Consider the following 16,949-nt stretch of genomic DNA (forward strand, 5'->3'; position numbering starts at 1 on the left):
CGGAGCCTGATAGGAAGCCATTGGCTAGCTCCAATTTATGTTGCTGCAAAGCCAAAATGCGCTGCTCGACTGTGTCCAGGCACACCATCTTATATATCTTGACATCCTTTTTCTGCCCCACGCGATAGATGCGGAGCAGGATCTGGCCTTCCAACAGCGGACTGCACTGCAGGTCAAGCAGCCACAAATGATTATCACCGACCAGATTTAAGCCAACATCTCCAGCAGCAAGTGAAAGCAAGCAAATGCGCTTGCGATAGGGCTGAGAATTGAATGCGTTTACAATTCTTGTCGATACTTTACGGGAATGGAGCCATTCAACGAATGGCTAGACAGATTATTATTTTGCAAATGATCGCGCTGTTTCCAGCATCGATGTCCATTGCGAGACAATAATGGATTGCGTTCAGAATCGAGAACTTTTGTATTTCCAACACCTTGAGAAGTTTTGTTGATGGACGCTTCATGTTGAAAACTGGATTGCTGCGCATTCTTACAATTTTTGTCGTCTTGGCAATGCGAGCCTCATCCCATGGTTCAGCGGTCCATTGTCACAATAATCCACTCTGCGACTGCTTCGACTTTTACGATTGAGTTCCATTGAGCACCGAAGTCCTTTATTGCCGAAAGCTTAATCCTCGATTAACACATGCCGAAGAGCTCGATATTGCTAAATCTCATATAGAAGCAGCCAACATTGTGTGCAACACCCTCTCCTCGTGCGTGGAGCTGGGCAGTTTAATTAACTTTTTTGATATCTGTTTAATTGACGAGGCAACACAATGCACCGAACCTTGGACCCTTCTGACGATGCGTTTCGGCAAATAATTGTTAATTTTTTCTTCATAACACTGCCAGGAAACGTTCCACCAAAAATATAATTTAAGAAACGTTATTTTTTGTTGGATTCAACCAAAAATAAGGTTTATTAAATTATATTTTTGGTGGAACGTTTCCTTGCAGTGTTATGAAGAAAAAATTAACAATTATTTGCCGAAACGCATCGGCAGCAGGGTCCAAGGTTCGGTGCATTGTGTTGCCTCGTCAATTAAACAGATATCAACAAAGTTAATTAAACTGCCCAGCTCCACGCACGAGGAGAGGGTGGTTCACACAATGTTGGCTGCTTCTATATGAGATTTAGCAATATCGATCTCTTCGGCATGTGTTAATCGAGGATTAAGCTGCTCCTCCAAGGCCTTCATCTGCTTCACCTTCTTCTGGTACATATCAAACGGCCGGGGGCCATTGTGCTTCTTTTTCTTCTTCATCAAGTTCACCTCCACTTTTAAGTCATTGTACCTCTGTTGGAGAGTCGCTCGCTTTTCGGTAAGCACTCGTTCCCTTTTGTGAGCCTTTGGGGGAACTTGCTGGATAATGGCTAATATAGCTGCAAAAACTTACACCGAATTACCCAATGCACAGAAGCACAGAATTAGAACACCAAACTCTTGTTTTTCTGGTCCACATGTAGATACATTTTATTGTTGGTTCATTTTCCGCTCGTCTTCGTAGATGATATAGATCCAACTCTTTTTCTAAAGTCCAAAGCACCCCTTTTCGGCCCCAAAACGTTTGATTTAATTATAGAAAAAAAGACTTTGTAAACGAATAACTGGCAGAACATCAACACGTATTTGACACACTTTTAATCCGGACCAGTTTGGTTGGGAACTTGCTGGCTAATGGCTAATACAGCTACAAAAACTTACACCGAATTACCCAATGCACAGAAGCACAGAATTAGAACACCAAACTCTTGTTTTTCTGGTCCACATGTAGATACATTTTATTGTTGGTTCATTTTCCGCTCGTCCTCGTAGATGATATAGATCCAACTCTTTTTCTAAAGTCCAAAGCACCCCTTTTCGGCCCCAAAACGTTTGATTTAATTATAGAAAAAAAGACTTTGTAAACGAATAACAGACAGAACATCAACACGTATTCAACACACTTTTAATCCGGACCAGTTTGGTTGGGAACTTGCTAGATAATGGCTAATATAGCTGCAAAAACTTACACCGAATTACCCAATGCACAGAAGCACAGAATTAGAACACCAAACTCTTGTTTTTCTGGTCCACATGTAGATACATTTTATTGTTGGTTCATTTTCCGCTCGTCCTCGTAGATGATATACATCCAACTCTTTTTCTAAATTCCAAAGTCCAAAGCACCCCTTTTCGGCCCCAAAACTTTTGATTGATTATAGAAAGAAAAACTTTGTAAACGAATAACTGGCAGAACATCAACACGTATTCAACACACTTTTAATCCGGACCAGTTTGGTTGGGTGCTTGCTGGTTAATGGCTAATATAGCTGCAAAAACGGGACGATTAGTACTATACAAAAAATTGAAAAACTTAAACATCCCTACACCGAATTACAATCCTAATCGTTGCGGTTATGCAGCTGTTATGGCAGGCGATAAAATGGCTGCTACTAATTTCGTTGCACACAAAAACAGTGGGGCAGCATAGAAGCAATAGACAAGACAAAAATAATTCATATGTAATCTAACCTACAGAACAAATGACTAGAGTTTTGGCACACAAATCAAGTTTTTACCTTCCATTGATCATCGCTGTGAAGCAAAATATATATATATATATATATATCGAATACAGACACACACCCAAATACTTGTGGGACATAGAATAACTTGAAATGCAGACAGACTTGCGGGTATAGTATAGGATCATGCATCTCTGGTGCATTTCAAGTATCGTTAGCCGTTTAATAATAAATATTGTACACGATTAAGAAGCATACTTACCATACAATTTGCATTCCCCTGCACCACATACCACATACCGCATACAGCGCCCGCTGCCCCAAAATACATGCAAACATATATACGAATCACATACACAGAGACATTATATGTAAAATTAGTTTGTAAGAAATTGACCTAAATACGATACTTATTCACGTACAAAAAAAAAATACAAATCAATTAAAACAAAAATGCAAAAAAGTTGAAAAACTGTCGTTTTGTCCTTCTGGAACGTTAAGGAACCGAAAAGAAGTAAATTAAAAAAGAAATATATATATAAAATACACATAAAAATCAATATACAATCTGTAGTTTTTTGCTGAATTGGGCTTTCAGGATGGTAATCACAGGTGTATAATTTTGGACTCATTTGATAAGGCCCCTAGCTTATCTGAATACGGATAACGCAACCACTCGATTCGATTCGACTCTTCCGCTCGGGTGAAGTAATGTCGTCAGAGCATGCATGGCCCCATTCATCCATAACGTATGCTGTGCGATTTACATGATGGGTTTCCTTTTTCTTTTTTTTTTTTTATTACAGATCAGATCAAAGCACAAGCGACTAAGATAATACTTGGCAGTAACTTTCCAATGCGGTTTGGGGGGGTGAAAATATAGTAAAGTATATGAATTCGTTCGGTAGAAGACATTAACAAACATCACAAAAGCTCATACAGATAATAATACAATTAACAAATGGCCAGAGCCAATTCTTTGGATGGTGGCTTCATGCGCACACACAGAAAGGGTTGTTCAGTGGATAGCCGAATAAAACAGAAAAATAGAAGAAAAAAAAGAACAAGAGTCGCAAAGTACACAAATATAAATTGATAAATAGAAATGACTTTATGCTTATAAGGCTTAAGCAGATTGGTCTAAAGCTAAGTGAGGCAGCCGGAAATGATGTCATCGATGCATCTAGGAGTACTGCGTATGTGGATTCACGTTGATCATCTCCATGTTGCTGCTGTGGAGTGGACACAATCACGGGCTTTGATTAGTTCAAGTGCAATAGAGAGTAAATAGTAGTAGTGGGTGTGTACATATGTATGCATGTGCATGTGTCAATCAATAGTCGAAAGATTATTACTTGATACTTATCGCGCACTCCCAGGGTCAAGATATGAAGCTTCAAATGGTTATGGATGGTGTGGGTATGTACAAGAGCTCCTCCTACTCTAAGTCAATTCTGTCGAATGGAGCAGGAGTAGTGGGTATCATGAGTGAGTGCAGAGGGTTGGGTTTGGTTATGGTTGGGGTAAGGTGGGATGGGGTGGGGTGGGAAAGTGAGTGAGCGGGAATGGAAGGAATGGGTTGAAGTCCGCTAAGAACTCGTTTCTTACCTGCGACTGCAGCGCATATGGATCAGGAGTAGGCCCAGGCCCAGGGTTATGCAAATGGCGCCAACAACGATGTAGGCAATGCCTAGGAATGGATTCTTGCCACCCAGCACAGATGTGGTGGATAAAATCATGCGCTTGGTGCCATCAAACGAGACTACCGGATATCCTAGAAAAATAGAAAGAGAAAAACACTATCAATCGGAGAAGATCAGGGGGGAGGTATGACTTCACAGCACATACGGTATTCGACGTTGAGGGTATACTCCCCGGCCTTTAGGCCTTTGGCATAATTGTTGCTCGTCTGGTCGAGGCGACGATAGAGCTTGCGGAAGCTGGGCAAGGCCGCTGTGCGCATCCACACAATCAGATCCTCATTCTGGAAACCATTATTCTCCGCATTCTCCTTGTCCAGATCGTAAAGTTCATGCTGCCAGAAGATTGGCTTGGCGAAGCCCTTGAGGGCCAATGTGAGGTTGCCTTCGGGATTCCGGAACTTGACCCGCTTATCGGAAGGCCATGCAATGCCCGTGTTCAAAAGTTTGATATCCACCCCGCCCTGCGCCAGTTTGAGCGTGTCTGTTGGGGGGAAAAACAAAGAAGAAGAACAGTGGGAATTGTTTAGACTGTGTCCAAGCCATTTTGTGTGCAGGGAATTGACCACCGACCATTGAACAAAGAGTTGGCTATAGCGCCACATGGCGCGATGGGTTCCTGAGTCACGGGGTCATAAGCAAAGGGGGCACAATCCGTGCTGGGCGTATGAGACAGTTGTCCGAGCAGCTGCAGGTCATCGCGCGACTTCACATAGCGCCGATGGTTTTGATAGTAGTTTGTCAGGCCATAATACATGTATACGTCGCCCTAAAAGTCAGTCGAATGGAGGCGGATATAGAATACAAAAACAAACAAAAACGATTAAAGAACAATTAGTGTCTGCTTGAAGGGCGGTGCCCTTCCGTGTGTCCTTGCTTTTTTCTACTCACGTTAAAGTCGGAGGTCAGAGTGAAATTGATGGTGCAGTTGCACTGCCTTCCCGGGTTCGCCTGCAGGTAGTCCGCACAGGTAATTCCTGCATTGGCGGCATCCGATGAGGTGCAGCGGGTGTAGTCAATGATCAGCTCGTTGGCGGTATTGGAGAGGTGCAGCAGCACCACGCCAATCGGTACGAAGAGCACTCCAATCACAAAGAATGTCGGCAATACCGTGCGCGCGGTGAGGACGGGTTGCCAGGCGGGCAGCCGTTGTTGCTTGAAGGCCGAGTCTATTGGGCGGGAGGTGGAGAGGTGGGTTTTTCGAACATTAATTTTCCTTAAAGGTTAAGCATGACATCATCTAAGTCATTATCCTTGCCCTGCCCTTTGAAGGGAAGGTGTGAGGGGATGGGGGAGTGAATCCAGGTGCCCGGAATTATCCATTCCATTACTCATTCCCTCGAATCGTGTGGGGGGGGGGGGGGGGGTCTTATCACTTAAGCAACTGGTTACAGTTACACTATGTGTGTGCGTATCGTGAGTGCGGGGATGTGCGTCGTGAGGGCATCGGAACGTGTATAGGTGTGTCTGTGCTGTGTTGAGGCAAAATCTCTCACCTGAAGGTCGCTTAGACTTTGGGGCTACATCCGCCTCACCTTCCCCTTGTCGCATGGACATGGTGCCTGATGATGTGCTGATTATGCGAAAGAAAAAAACTGAAGAAAACAACTCTGGCCCCCGCGTCTACACTCTGCCAGTTGACCCAATCGAATAAAGGTAAATACAAAAAATTTTTTCGGATAATTCGCGATAGTAACCATGAATCATTGCTGGATGGATATCGATAAGTGAACCGGAGTTGGCAGCACTGCACCCGCTCGTGAACCAGTTCATTTTTCTAGCACTGAAGTGCTTCTATGCTTGAAATGTCAAATCAAATGTATTTTACATATTTGTTCACACCCCTCAAAATTCGGTTTGCCTCTTGGGCCCAGAGAGTTTCGTTTCCGAAAAAACATTCTCCCGCGGGTATTTTGTGAGTGATACTGTAAAAATACATCGATATCAATGCGAATGCAACCATGACATCGCAGCGGCATTGATGTTGGGTATCAAAACAACAAAGCAATATCACACACATACTCCCGAGACAAAACCGAAAGAGAAAACGCAATCAAAGAAACCGCGAGAGCATTTATAAATTATTGCAGTCCGTTCTAGCAGCCGTTCAGTCGTCCACCAAGAGAGAATCCTCCCAAAAGAGTGTTTGTGCGCAGTTAATCGACCCAGACCAGACCCACGGAGTTAAGTGAAACCCCACACCGTATACCAAGCGCCAGCGGTCTCTTGAATTATGAAAATCACAGTGACTGCGTCCGATGATCGGCTATTCTGCTTGGACGTGTCCCACGATCTCGAGCTGGAGAACCTCAAAGCTCTCTGCGCGATGGAGATCGGTGCCGAAGTCGATCAAATTGTCGTCCTTTTCAATGGGCAGGAGCTGACGAACAACAAGCACTCGCTGCAGCAGTGCGGCGTCAACGATGGGGACTTTATTATGCTGGAGCGAAGAAGGCCCAACAATCGCGCAGGTGAGTTGTGTGGGTGCTGGGGGGGAGGTGTAGAGCGCGCGAACACTATAACTGGGTCATTGCTTGCGCCACGCCTGTGGCCTGCTGAACCCAGTGACTGAACCGCCCCACCTTTAGTCCTTATAATCCATATGGAGATGGCACGGATAGCATTCCCCTAAATCCAGGAATTTTTTCTAGAAGTTTTGAAATTTGAATCCGGCCTGAGACGTGGAATGATCGACATGCATAGGCCTATCACTGCGTGTGTGTGTGTGTTTGTGTGTGCTGGAGTATTCGGATACCCTTTTTAGCGGCAGTTTCCATATTATTGTCATATGTTTGTAAATTCACAAAAGAAGTAATCTAATAGGGGAGGCTCAATTTTCGGAGACGATCACACTCATATCGTAATACTAGAAACATGATTAGTTGCAACGATACCTTCATGTTTGGTTTTCGACTTGTACTTTTACTCAAATTTGCAAATCGGGATAGCATTCCCGGTGTCCACAAATCGTCCACAAATTACTCAGTTTCCTTAACATAAAAATAGTACAACTCTTGGGTAATGAGTAATTTTTTTCAACAATTAAAAATATTTCAACCAGAATCAGAATTACAATTTGCCATTTGTTAGAGGCGCCATATGTTAAGACGTAGCTTAACTAACCAATTTGTGCCTACAATGGCGGGTGCGCCACTCAACGACAAAATAAAGGGTATACACAATTCGGCAGAAGCCTTGAAGATTGCTTTCATGCATTTTTTGGAAAAGATCTTTGCCACCGGCGGCCGCCTCTACGTCGCAGTTAATTTTAAAAATAAACGCGTTTTTTTGTTCGCCATTTCTGTTTATTTTTTTTTTTGTGATTTTCTTTTGTTTTCCCATTCATTTTTGTACACATTCCGAAAGAAATTGAAGACAAAAAATAAAAGCAAATGGGAGCACACACACAGACACAAACAGAGCCAGAGACAAATGCACAAACACACAGAGCACTGGAAAGGAGGTGGACTTGGTTCCAATGCAATGGAGTGGAAAGTGGAAAGTGCGCGACGGCAATGGCGCAACCACATGCATACATATGTATGTACATGTGCAGGTGTACATGTATGTATGTACATCCTCCATCCATAGATGGAGAAGGCAAAGAACAAGTGTGCTCTGATCTCCGTCTCGGTCTCTTTTTTTGTCTGGCTGTTTACTTGACCCCATCGTGCGTGGCTGGCCTTGTCTGTCCGTACTGTCTATCCCCCCCCCATCCGAGTCCCCCATTCAGATCATCATATATGTATGCACGAGTATGCTGTGTGTGGGCGATGCACAGCGCATTGAATGGGTTAGTAATCGCTAATAAAATGATTCACCCTCCGCCACCAGGAGGTGCCAACAATCCGGTGATAAGTGGACTCGACTTTAGCAGTATCGCTGTGCCGGGAACCAGTGGAGCGACCAGTGGCGGCAGCCCACCCTCGACCAACCCCAACCCCGGTCTGGGAGGATTAGCAGGACTGGGAGGAGGTGTCGCCAGCAACAGTCTGCAGCAGCAACAGCAGATGCAGAACCTAACAGACATCCCCATGACGGACGAATTCAATGTGAACTTCGATGACGATCCGGCGACGGTGAGGCAGTTGTTATTGTCAAACCCGGAGACACTGGCCTTGCTGCGGGAGTATAATACGCGGCTAGCGGAGGCCCTCGACTCGGGGGATCCGGACACGTTTGCCCGGGCCCTGAGGGAGCATGTGACGGAGCGGAAGCGGCGCAACGATCAGCGAGTGCGAATGCTGACGGCGGATCCGTTTGATGAGGAGACGCAGCGTCTGATTGCCGAGGAGATCAAGCAGAAGAACATTCAGGACAATATGGCTGCGGCCATTGAATACAATCCGGAGATCTTTGGAATGGTCACGATGCTGTGAGTCATCAGGTTATCTGCACACCGGGCCTGCCTAAACTGAATCCACCCGTTTCCCCCCTCTGCCCACCCACAGGTACATCAATTGCAAGGTGAACGGTGTGCCGGTGAAGGCCTTCGTTGACTCTGGGGCCCAGACGACAATCATGAGCAAGGACTGTGCCGAGAGGTGTCACGTGAACCGGCTGATTGACACGCGCTGGAACGGTGTCGCCAAGGGTGTGGGCACCCAGCCCATTCTGGGCAGAATCCACATGGTTCAGCTGCAGATCGAGAACGATCATTTGACGTCCAGCTTCACCGTCCTTGGCCAGCAGCCCATGGACATGTTGTTGGGTCTGGACATGCTGAAGCGTCATCAGGTAAAGCATTTCCTGATCCTCCTGTTTTCCTTCATTTGAATTCAAACACCTAACTCTCTCCTTCTCTCTTTCTCTCTATATGTATATATTTGCTGCAGTGCCTCATCGATCTGCAAAGGAATCTGCTGATAATTGGCACCACCGGAACGACGACACCATTTTTACCCGAAAGCGAGCTACCGGTTGGTGCCCGGCTCACGGGCAATCCAGAGGAACAGGCCGAACAGCAGGCGATTGCCGAGGCCATGGAGCAGAGTCGGAAAGAGGGTGGTGCATCCACCTCCACCACCGCCTTGGCAGGGTTCGGGGCGAATACCATCCAGCCAATGGATCCGTTTACCGAGCAGGATGTCAGCGATCTCATGGCCCTCGGATATCCGCGCGGCGATGTTCTCATTGTGCTGAAGCAGTGTGGCGGCAATAAGCAGGTGGCCAGATCCCTGTTGCTTAGCCGCAACGAGGCAGCCGGTGGCGGACTTAGCTGAACTCGGGCTGGAGCCCCAGCATCCCCACCTCCACCCCCAAACCCGTGCTCTGCCTATCTCACGACAAACCCCACAGCCACCTCCTACGCAACACAGTTCACTCCTCTGGGATCAATTGTAACAAGATCATGAAAACCAACATTGCAGGATTGCTAAGGATATGCTGACGAACAATCATAGCCAGCCAGCCAGCCAGACAGACAGCCACTAGATTCCGTTTTAACGAAATACTCCGAGCAATACCAAAACAAAAATGGAAAATGGATAAAATTAAATTTGTAATTTAGGAAAATTTTTGTAAGCTAATATGCCTCTTTTTTTATATGAATCGTTATACACAATAGATAAATAGTAGGATTTGAATGCATTTGGGCGACTGCTACATACACAGACACGGCCACGGATACGGACACCTCCTTCAAAACACTTAAAACTTGAGGACTAGGGTGTGTGTTTGTGTGTGTGGTTTTTTTAAGAGAGAATATTTAAGATGCAAATGCAACGAGAGAGAGAGAGAGAGAGAGATGGGGTAATGGGAATGGGAATGGTAATGGTAATAGTAATGGAACCAGTACGGAACCATAGCAACGAAACTGAAACTAAATATTGAAGTGCAGCAAAAACAAAATATATACCGAAAATATGCCTGACTATATATATATACACATATATAGTATATATACACATTACACACACAAACATTATATACAAATTTGATCTAGTATTAAGATGGACGCTCTTTTAGGTGGGACGAGATTATGTTAAAGGGCAAAGCAAATGTGAAATGATGGATTTTTAAGAATAAAAGAGTCGAGAATTGTTTTTGGATTTGGATTAACGGAAAAGGTGTTTGTTCCACAGCTAATTAGCATTTCATTTATTACCATTTTCTTTACCATCGCACCAACGGGCGGAGGCAGATTTATTCTTTAGCATTTAAATGCTACTTCTCTTTTGTGGCTTTTTGAATAGCTTTCGTTAAATATTTATGTATATATTTAGAAATATGAAATATACAAAAATCGCATTCTATTGTTCACACGCACGCAATACACCGCACGGCAGGGCAGGGATTTTTTTTTACATAGTTTTGCATTTATTTTGAGTCCTCGTCCTCCTCGTCTTCCTCATCATCAGATTTGGAATCCGCGGTTGAGTTTTTGTGATTGAACTCCTTTTCGGGATCGAATTGCATGCCCTCTTGATCGGCGGCATCCTCCTCATCATCATCGCCAGCGACTTGGGCATTCTCAGCCTCGGCACGCTCCAGGCGCCGTGCCAGATCGGCCTCATCGATGGCCGTCACCAGTTTGGGTGCCATTATCACCTTGAACTCGCCTTCATACTCGAGTATCTTGGCGCGTATATTCTCGATGGCCACCTCCAGGGCCTTGAGGCCGTCTGACTTCTTTGTGGTGGCTGTGGTCATCACATATCTGGAAAATATATGGAGAAATTAGAGAGTTCAGTGGATCGATAGAATTTTTTTTTTTTAAAATGTTTATCAACTTACAGCGGTGGTGCTATAAGGTTAATGCGAATCGGCAGCTCTTCGGTGCTCAGCTCCAAGCCCTTGGTGAGGGATGCCTTCACGGCATCGATGCCCTCGTAGCCGTAGCACGAGCACTCGATATCGGCGCGTATTTTCACAGTGGGCGAGACGAGTTTACGCTTGATGTTGCTCAGGAGCACCTCCTTGGTTTCCGGGTCCAGGTTGCATTCGTCAAAGACGGATGGGTCTGTCACCGATTGCTTGAAGATGTCGTAGGCCACCGTCTTGCTGTTGTACTTCTTTTCGAAATACCAGGCGGTCTTCTGATAGAGCTCCTCCAGCTTATTATTGCCTTCGTAGCCGAGAATGTCGGCCACATGCCGCAACAGAGAGTTGATGGCCTTTGCTTTGGCAAAACGTTCGGTGCACTTCTCTACATCCTCGGGCGAAACGCGTCGCTTGGAAAGATCTATGTAGCCCTTCTCCTTGTCCACACGAATGACGACAACCGGCTCGGTTTTTCCCACGCGGATCAGTTTGTTAATGGAGCGAATACGGCGACGTGACAGCTCCGACAATAATATCATGCCCTCAATGTTGTTGTACTCCAGCAGATGGACGTAAGCGCCCATTTCAGCAATGGACAGCACGTTCACCATGACGACATCCTCGATTTCGGGATATCGCTCGTTGTAAAACCGCGACGTTAGAGCCATGTTTGCAGTGTTCGAAGAACGATGATGGTGTGGAATTCAAGCAGAATAAAAGAGAAAATGCACTCAGTGTACGCCGGAAAAAAAAAACGTGTACAATTTCGCTGAAACTGGGCGTAAGAAGAAGCGAGAGCAACATTAGTGTTGTAAGCTGGCAAGCTGCCGATTTTCGGCGAATTCGCGGTGCCGATATTCATCGATGTGCCGATATTTTAATTAAATTGAGGACATGTACAAATTGTATGTAATTTTTCGCGATATTAATTTAATGAAATACTTTTAGAATGGTTCCTTTGAGGTTCAGGTGAGTTTTTTCCCTGCATATTTATCGATATTGTCGTCACAAGTGCTGCAAAATGTCTTTGGCGGCGAATTGACAAGTGCTGTCTGTGAATAAATTATTGCGGCAGCCCCTGGATAGCAAATAAATCCACTTTGTATGATGCAAAAAATTGGGCATTAAATGATTTATGAGCTTGCTAGACTCCCCATCGATTTACCTATCGCACTTGCAATGCGAATCGCCGGAGTTGGCGGCACGCTAAGAAGATGGTCTGGTGTGTACACACTGTCGGGGCGACAACTTGAGTTGTCAGGTCAGTCTGCGGATTGCAGCGAATTCGCTCATTTGAAAAAAATAAAACATGGCTGGAAGAGGTGGTTATGAACACGCTAGGTAAATATTATTAGCAATATTCCATAATTGTCGGTGCAATCTCGTCGAAATGGTGTACGTGTTTTGTGGTTCAAGTGTGTGGCACGCGCGTGTTTTCTTTAGGACAGACGTTTACCCAAATGTGTAATAATGCACGCGGTTTGGACAGAAAGGCAAAACCATACCATACCACCAACACTGGCGCACGATTACGCACCCATACGCGCACACCGTGTTATGTACGTGTCGGTCGTTGGTCGCCGTCGTTATATATGTATGTATATATATGGTGTTTGTGTGTGCGACAGTGTGCGTGTTTTTTTCTACATTCGGTTTTGTCTTTTCTACTTCTGTATGCCCGTGTTTTTTCAGCAACACGGCTTGGCGGCATCACTGGCAACATTGCGCTCAACAATCGTGGCCTAACTATCCGAAAACAGCCCGAAAGTACTAGCAACTGGCCCTAGTACTGGTCACGGCAGCCGTTGCATCGGGGCCGGGGCTGGGGCCGGGTCTGGCCCCAGCAATGGGATCGGATCCAAACGCCCAAAATAGAAGCATAGTTCGTGGGAAAAACTTCTTATTTGCTAAATGGCAAAAGCGCGCGCTTTTGCACCTCCATTAAGTAGTGAACACTGGTTTTGTTTATGTATAATGCACATGCGACTATTGTTTATAATAGACACGCGTCGATGTAAGAGTCCAGTTTCGATATTTGTTGATGTTTTTGACCCGGTACCGGGTTCAGGTTTCCTTTTGTTTTTCCGCTTCGTTTTTCCCCCATGTGCGCTGTGCTTACCTTTGCCTCTGTGTGTGTAGGTGGGTGTTCCGTGTTGGTGTGTGTGTGTGTGTGGGTAGAATAAAGCTCGTTCCGACCTGGTGGGGGAGGTTGGAGAAAAGTAACAGTCTAAAGAATCCCTCTAATTATTATCATCCAATTCATTTTTTTCCAGGGGGGGATTTGGCGGTGATCGCCAGATGAAGGTACTGCCAACGGAACCGCCCTTTATCGCCTTTGTGGGCAACCTGCCCCAGGGCCTCGTCCAGGGCGATGTAATGAAAATATTTCAAGACTTTGAGGTGAAGAACGTGAGGCTGGTAAAGGATCGGGAAACGGACATGTTCAAAGGCTTTTGCTACGTGGAATTCGAAACGCTAGAGAATCTGGAGCGGGCACTCGAGTTCGATGGTCGTATCAAACTGGACGATCTGTCGGCGCCGCTGCGCATCGATATAGCTGAACGGAAGAAAAATGATCGGTAAGTTCAATTCTATCCCCAGGATTGACGATTCGTTCAATCTGAAATCAGACAAATTTTTTTCTTTTGTCCGCCTCGTGTGTTTGCGTTTTCTTTTCAATTTCCATAGGCCCGGTGGCGGTATCGGCGGTGGCAATGGAGGCATGACCCGCGATGGTGGAAGAGACGGTTTCCAGAAGCGTGGACCGCCCCGTCAGGGCGGTACGAGCCAATCCTATAGTCGGGGCGGTCCCGGCACTGGCGGCAACGGCGGCGGTGGTCGCGAGGGTGGCGGCGGCTCTGGTAATCGCGCCGATAGTAGAGGTTCGTACAATGATAATTATGGTGGTCACAGTGATAGAAGTCGAGGCGGCGGCGGCGCAGGCTCCGGCTCCGGCAGTGGCATGAATAGAGGATACAATGGTAAAGCATTTTTATCTGGCTTCCAACCAACCAATCAATCAACCAATCAACACGTAGCTGCATCCCTCGTAGTGCTGCCAAAAGTAGCAGTCTCTGACTCTGATTCTGATTCGAACCGAAACGCATGGGACTAATACATCCACGCAGCAGTCTCCGAATGTGTTACCACCCTGTTCCCCTACCCCCTGCCCACCTTCCTACCTAATTAGATACCTACCTACCTCTCTACACTCTCTACACCCGCCCCCCAATTGCACAATCTCCCACTGCACTGGCTTTAAGTTATAGTTACTTTCATCTGTATTCTACCGCTCAATTTCTGTTGGCTTTTGGATCTATCCTGGAATCTCTATTTGATTTGCTTATCCTATATCCTCAATGCCATATCCCATATCCTATATCCTATTGCCCATATCCTTTCTAAGGTGCCTTGAAGTATCTCAAAAACGCACAGTATCAGCTGCGATAGATTTGAATAGATTTTCCCGCACGCTTTTAACTAGCATCAATAGCCAACTAGCTAGCATGACGAGCCTTAGCCTTAGCTTATCCAATCTCAACAGGATCCTCCCACCTCCAGTTAGTTGGTTGTTCCACGTCTCGTTTGACATGTGTCGTGTCCACCATTTTCAGATCGGCCGGCGAATCGTGGCCGGTATGGAAACTTCAACAATGATGACCGGTTTGAGCGGAACCAGGACCGTGACCGGGGGCAGCGCGAGGGAAGTTATGGCAATCAGTCGCGCGATGGTGACCGCTACAACAACTTCAGTAGGCACCGTGACCGCGAGCGTACCCACTACAATCCCAACCAGCAGAGTGAACGTCCTAGCGGCGGCCTTGGTGGAGGCGGCGGCGGCCTTGGGGGCAGCGGCGGTCTTGGTGGCAGCGGCAACCTCGGTGGTGGTGGTGGTGGCGGCGGTGGTGCTTCGATTGGCGCCATAGGTAAGTGCTGGGATATTTTGTTGTGATGTGTTGGTTCCAGTCTTATTATGATGTATTCTTTGATTGCAGACGACACGGAGAGGCCACGCCTGCAGCTGCAGCCACGTACCATTGCTGCGCCAATCAATGCGGTGGCCGAAACCAAACAGTCGGCATCCATTTTCGGCAATGCCAAGCCGCGCGAGGAGAAATTGAAGGAGCTGGAGCAGAATGTCTCTCACAATGGCGACATCTAAAGTGCAGGGAATCGATCCGCAATAAAGCCTGATATGATATTTTGCTGGTGAGAGTGAGACAGAGAGAGACGGAGAACGTCAGAAGAGGGAGATGGAAAAGGAGGAGCGGAGCGTATGCGTATGCGTCAGCATTGAAGATGAAGAGGATTAGCAGCAGCAGCAGCAGCAGCATGCCGTATATAAACACATACTTTAATTAATAATTCTACGCTACATACCTATTATACACACAAGTTATGTACTAAATTGCAAGATGGTGAGCGGAGCAGCGGATCAACTTAACTACAAACGAAACAACAACAATGAGTACAGCAAAAGCGACGGCAACCAAGAACCATTACATTTTTCTAATGCATGCAACAGAAACAGCAGCAGCAATAAGATCAGCAAGCAACAACGTCTATAAATGTTAGTCTTAAGCGATAAAGTTTAGTCCCGTGCATATGGTGGGTATGTATATATACAGTATATGCAGTATATATGCATGATTCACGCCATGTGCACGCTTCTATTTGTTAGTTAAGTAAAAAATATATAAACAACAACAACAACAAAAATAACAAAAAAGAAACCCAAGAAAAAAGCAAAAAGTTCTACCATTAAGGCATAAAACAGTAAACGAAAAACGGAAACAAAAAAAAGAAACAAAACAAAAAAAAAACTCGAAAAACAAAACCAAACAAAAATCGAAAACAAAAACCCTTTAATGACAAAACGTTCCGCGTAGCGCAGGCAGGCAATTTATACACAGTTTATATGGCAAACAAAAGCAGAAAATTAAAATAAAACAAAAACAACAAATGAACGAAACGAATAATTAAAGTTATATGCGGAAGAGAACAGCAGAAGCAGTAACAGCAGCAGCCAGCAACCAGCAACCAGCAGCAGCCAGCAGCAGTAACAAATCTGACAAACGAAATAGAACAGAACAGAACACCAACTAAGAGTACGGCACGAGAGGCACGTACATACGAAATCAGAGAGGAGAACGAGCAAATCGAGGATAATTAGCAACATTAACAGCAATAAAACAACCTCATATACAGAAACGGCAGACTACAAATATACATATATAGGTCTATGTAATTGAAACAAGGAAAGTCCGACTAGAAACCCCATTTTATACCACCACCCCTGGCTCCCGGGCGCCCGGGCGCCCTGGCGCTCATAATCCAAAAACATAAGCTACAATCCAGAATCCATAATCATGCATGCATGCAACAATTTTAAGCTTGTAATAATCATTCGCATTTTAGTGTTTGGTTCTTTGTGTTTGTCCCATTTTTCTCCTTATCTTTTGTCCCTATCAGTTGCTTATCATTTAGAGAAGCCAGGGAAATTCTGTCCAGTTCGTTGTAGATAATCTCTGTAAAGCGTCGAGAAGTGAAATGAGGAATTTACACATTTCATTTAGTTGTTGCTGTCTGTATTTTGAGTTTTCCGAGAGGCAAGCGAGAGGCGTTTTTCTTTTATTTTGAATTCCTCCCTATATTTTTTTTTGGTTATTTTACTCTGTTAGCTTTTTTCAATAAATACATAAATACATATATGTTTTTTTTTTTGCATTTTGCAAGAGCTGATGATACGCGTGAGTTGTAAATTAATTTGAAAATAAAGCAAAAAACATTTACATAAGAAATGTGGCAGCATTCTGTTCGGCGTGGTCTTTTTGTCCTTCCAGTGCGTTTTGGAGTTGAGTTTGATTTCGGAGTGCAGCTGAAGAAACCAGCTCGAGAATCGTTGTACATACAAAGAAAATAATCAAATTTCGGTGGCTCTCCGCTGATGTATTCGTCTGTTTGTAATTTGT

At 45.2% G+C, this 16,949-nt stretch overlaps 4 protein-coding genes across 6 annotated transcripts; 2 read left to right on the forward strand and 2 right to left on the reverse strand.

Annotated features, from left to right (window-relative positions):
• Nucleotides 1-3,295: 3,295 nt before the first annotated feature.
• On the reverse strand, nucleotides 3,296-5,910 carry LOC108152114 (cell cycle control protein 50A). Of its 2 annotated transcripts, XR_001774788.2 has the most exons (7): nucleotides 5,712-5,910; nucleotides 5,107-5,384; nucleotides 4,789-4,984; nucleotides 4,364-4,699; nucleotides 4,124-4,289; nucleotides 3,871-3,969; nucleotides 3,296-3,747 (listed from the first exon to the last, which is right to left on the reverse strand). XR_001774788.2 is itself a non-coding variant. In XM_017281193.2 (6 exons), exons 1-6 carry the CDS (start codon nucleotides 5,770-5,772, stop codon nucleotides 3,699-3,701), a joined length of 1,086 nt encoding a protein of 361 aa, XP_017136682.1. In that variant the 5' UTR covers nucleotides 5,773-5,908; the 3' UTR covers nucleotides 3,296-3,698. The 2 variants fall into 2 exon arrangements, 1 of the variants encoding a protein (XP_017136682.1); XM_017281193.2 differs by lacking the exon at nucleotides 3,871-3,969 and having other exon boundaries at nucleotides 5,712-5,908.
• Nucleotides 5,911-6,069: 159 nt separating this feature from the next.
• Nucleotides 6,070-10,256, forward strand: LOC108152085 (protein DDI1 homolog 2). The gene is made up of 4 exons (XM_017281126.2): nucleotides 6,070-6,686; nucleotides 8,050-8,590; nucleotides 8,667-8,952; nucleotides 9,051-10,256. The coding sequence occupies exons 1-4, from the start codon at nucleotides 6,449-6,451 to the stop codon at nucleotides 9,435-9,437; spliced, it is 1,452 nt and encodes a 483-aa protein (XP_017136615.1). The 5' UTR covers nucleotides 6,070-6,448; the 3' UTR covers nucleotides 9,438-10,256.
• Nucleotides 10,257-10,286: 30 nt separating this feature from the next.
• Nucleotides 10,287-11,773, reverse strand: LOC108152123 (eukaryotic translation initiation factor 2 subunit 1). Its single transcript, XM_017281210.2, has 2 exons — nucleotides 10,951-11,773; nucleotides 10,287-10,873 (listed from the first exon to the last, which is right to left on the reverse strand). The coding sequence occupies exons 1-2, from the start codon at nucleotides 11,643-11,645 to the stop codon at nucleotides 10,534-10,536; spliced, it is 1,035 nt and encodes a 344-aa protein (XP_017136699.1). The 5' UTR covers nucleotides 11,646-11,773; the 3' UTR covers nucleotides 10,287-10,533.
• Nucleotides 11,774-12,211: 438 nt separating this feature from the next.
• LOC108152105 (eukaryotic translation initiation factor 4H) lies at nucleotides 12,212-16,778 on the forward strand. Of its 2 annotated transcripts, none has more exons than XM_017281160.2 (5): nucleotides 12,212-12,318; nucleotides 13,251-13,556; nucleotides 13,666-13,958; nucleotides 14,592-14,903; nucleotides 14,973-16,778. In XM_017281160.2, the coding sequence occupies exons 1-5, from the start codon at nucleotides 12,287-12,289 to the stop codon at nucleotides 15,137-15,139; spliced, it is 1,110 nt and encodes a 369-aa protein (XP_017136649.1). In that variant the 5' UTR covers nucleotides 12,212-12,286; the 3' UTR covers nucleotides 15,140-16,778. The 2 variants fall into 2 exon arrangements, with proteins under 2 accessions (XP_017136649.1, XP_017136670.1); XM_017281181.2 differs by having other exon boundaries at nucleotides 13,666-13,859.
• The last annotated feature ends 171 nt before the right edge of the window (nucleotides 16,779-16,949 follow it).

This window comes from Drosophila miranda, chromosome XL (genome assembly GCF_003369915.1).
Source record: "Drosophila miranda strain MSH22 chromosome XL, D.miranda_PacBio2.1, whole genome shotgun sequence".
Classification (NCBI taxonomy): Eukaryota; Metazoa; Arthropoda; class Insecta; order Diptera; family Drosophilidae; genus Drosophila; species Drosophila miranda.

Excerpts from the sequence above, each read along its gene's own strand:
- LOC108152105 (XM_017281160.2), top strand. The coding sequence starts at position 12,287 with ATGGCTGGAAGAGGTGGTTATGAACACGCTAG. Across the intron at positions 12,319-13,250 it reads GGTGGTTATGAACACGCTAG|GGGGGGATTTGGCGGTGATC; the intron begins GTAAATATTATT and ends ATTTTTTTCCAG. Across the intron at positions 14,904-14,972 it reads TGCTTCGATTGGCGCCATAG|ACGACACGGAGAGGCCACGC; the intron begins GTAAGTGCTGGG and ends CTTTGATTGCAG.
- LOC108152114 (XM_017281193.2), bottom strand. The coding sequence starts at position 5,772 with ATGTCCATGCGACAAGGGGAAGGTGAGGCGGATGTAGCCCCAAAGTCT. Across the intron at positions 4,985-5,106 it reads CTCTGACCTCCGACTTTAAC|GGCGACGTATACATGTATTA; the intron begins GTGAGTAGAAAA and ends ACTGACTTTTAG. Across the intron at positions 4,700-4,788 it reads AGCCAACTCTTTGTTCAATG|ACACGCTCAAACTGGCGCAG; the intron begins GTCGGTGGTCAA and ends TCCCCCCAACAG.
- LOC108152123 (XM_017281210.2), bottom strand. The coding sequence starts at position 11,645 with ATGGCTCTAACGTCGCGGTTTTACAACGAGCGATATCCCGAAATCGAG. Across the intron at positions 10,874-10,950 it reads AACCTTATAGCACCACCGCT|ATATGTGATGACCACAGCCA; the intron begins GTAAGTTGATAA and ends TATATTTTCCAG.
- LOC108152085 (XM_017281126.2), top strand. The coding sequence starts at position 6,449 with ATGAAAATCACAGTGACTGCGTCCGATGATCGGCTATTCTGCTTGGAC. Across the intron at positions 8,591-8,666 it reads TTTGGAATGGTCACGATGCT|GTACATCAATTGCAAGGTGA; the intron begins GTGAGTCATCAG and ends GCCCACCCACAG. Across the intron at positions 8,953-9,050 it reads ACATGCTGAAGCGTCATCAG|TGCCTCATCGATCTGCAAAG; the intron begins GTAAAGCATTTC and ends TATTTGCTGCAG.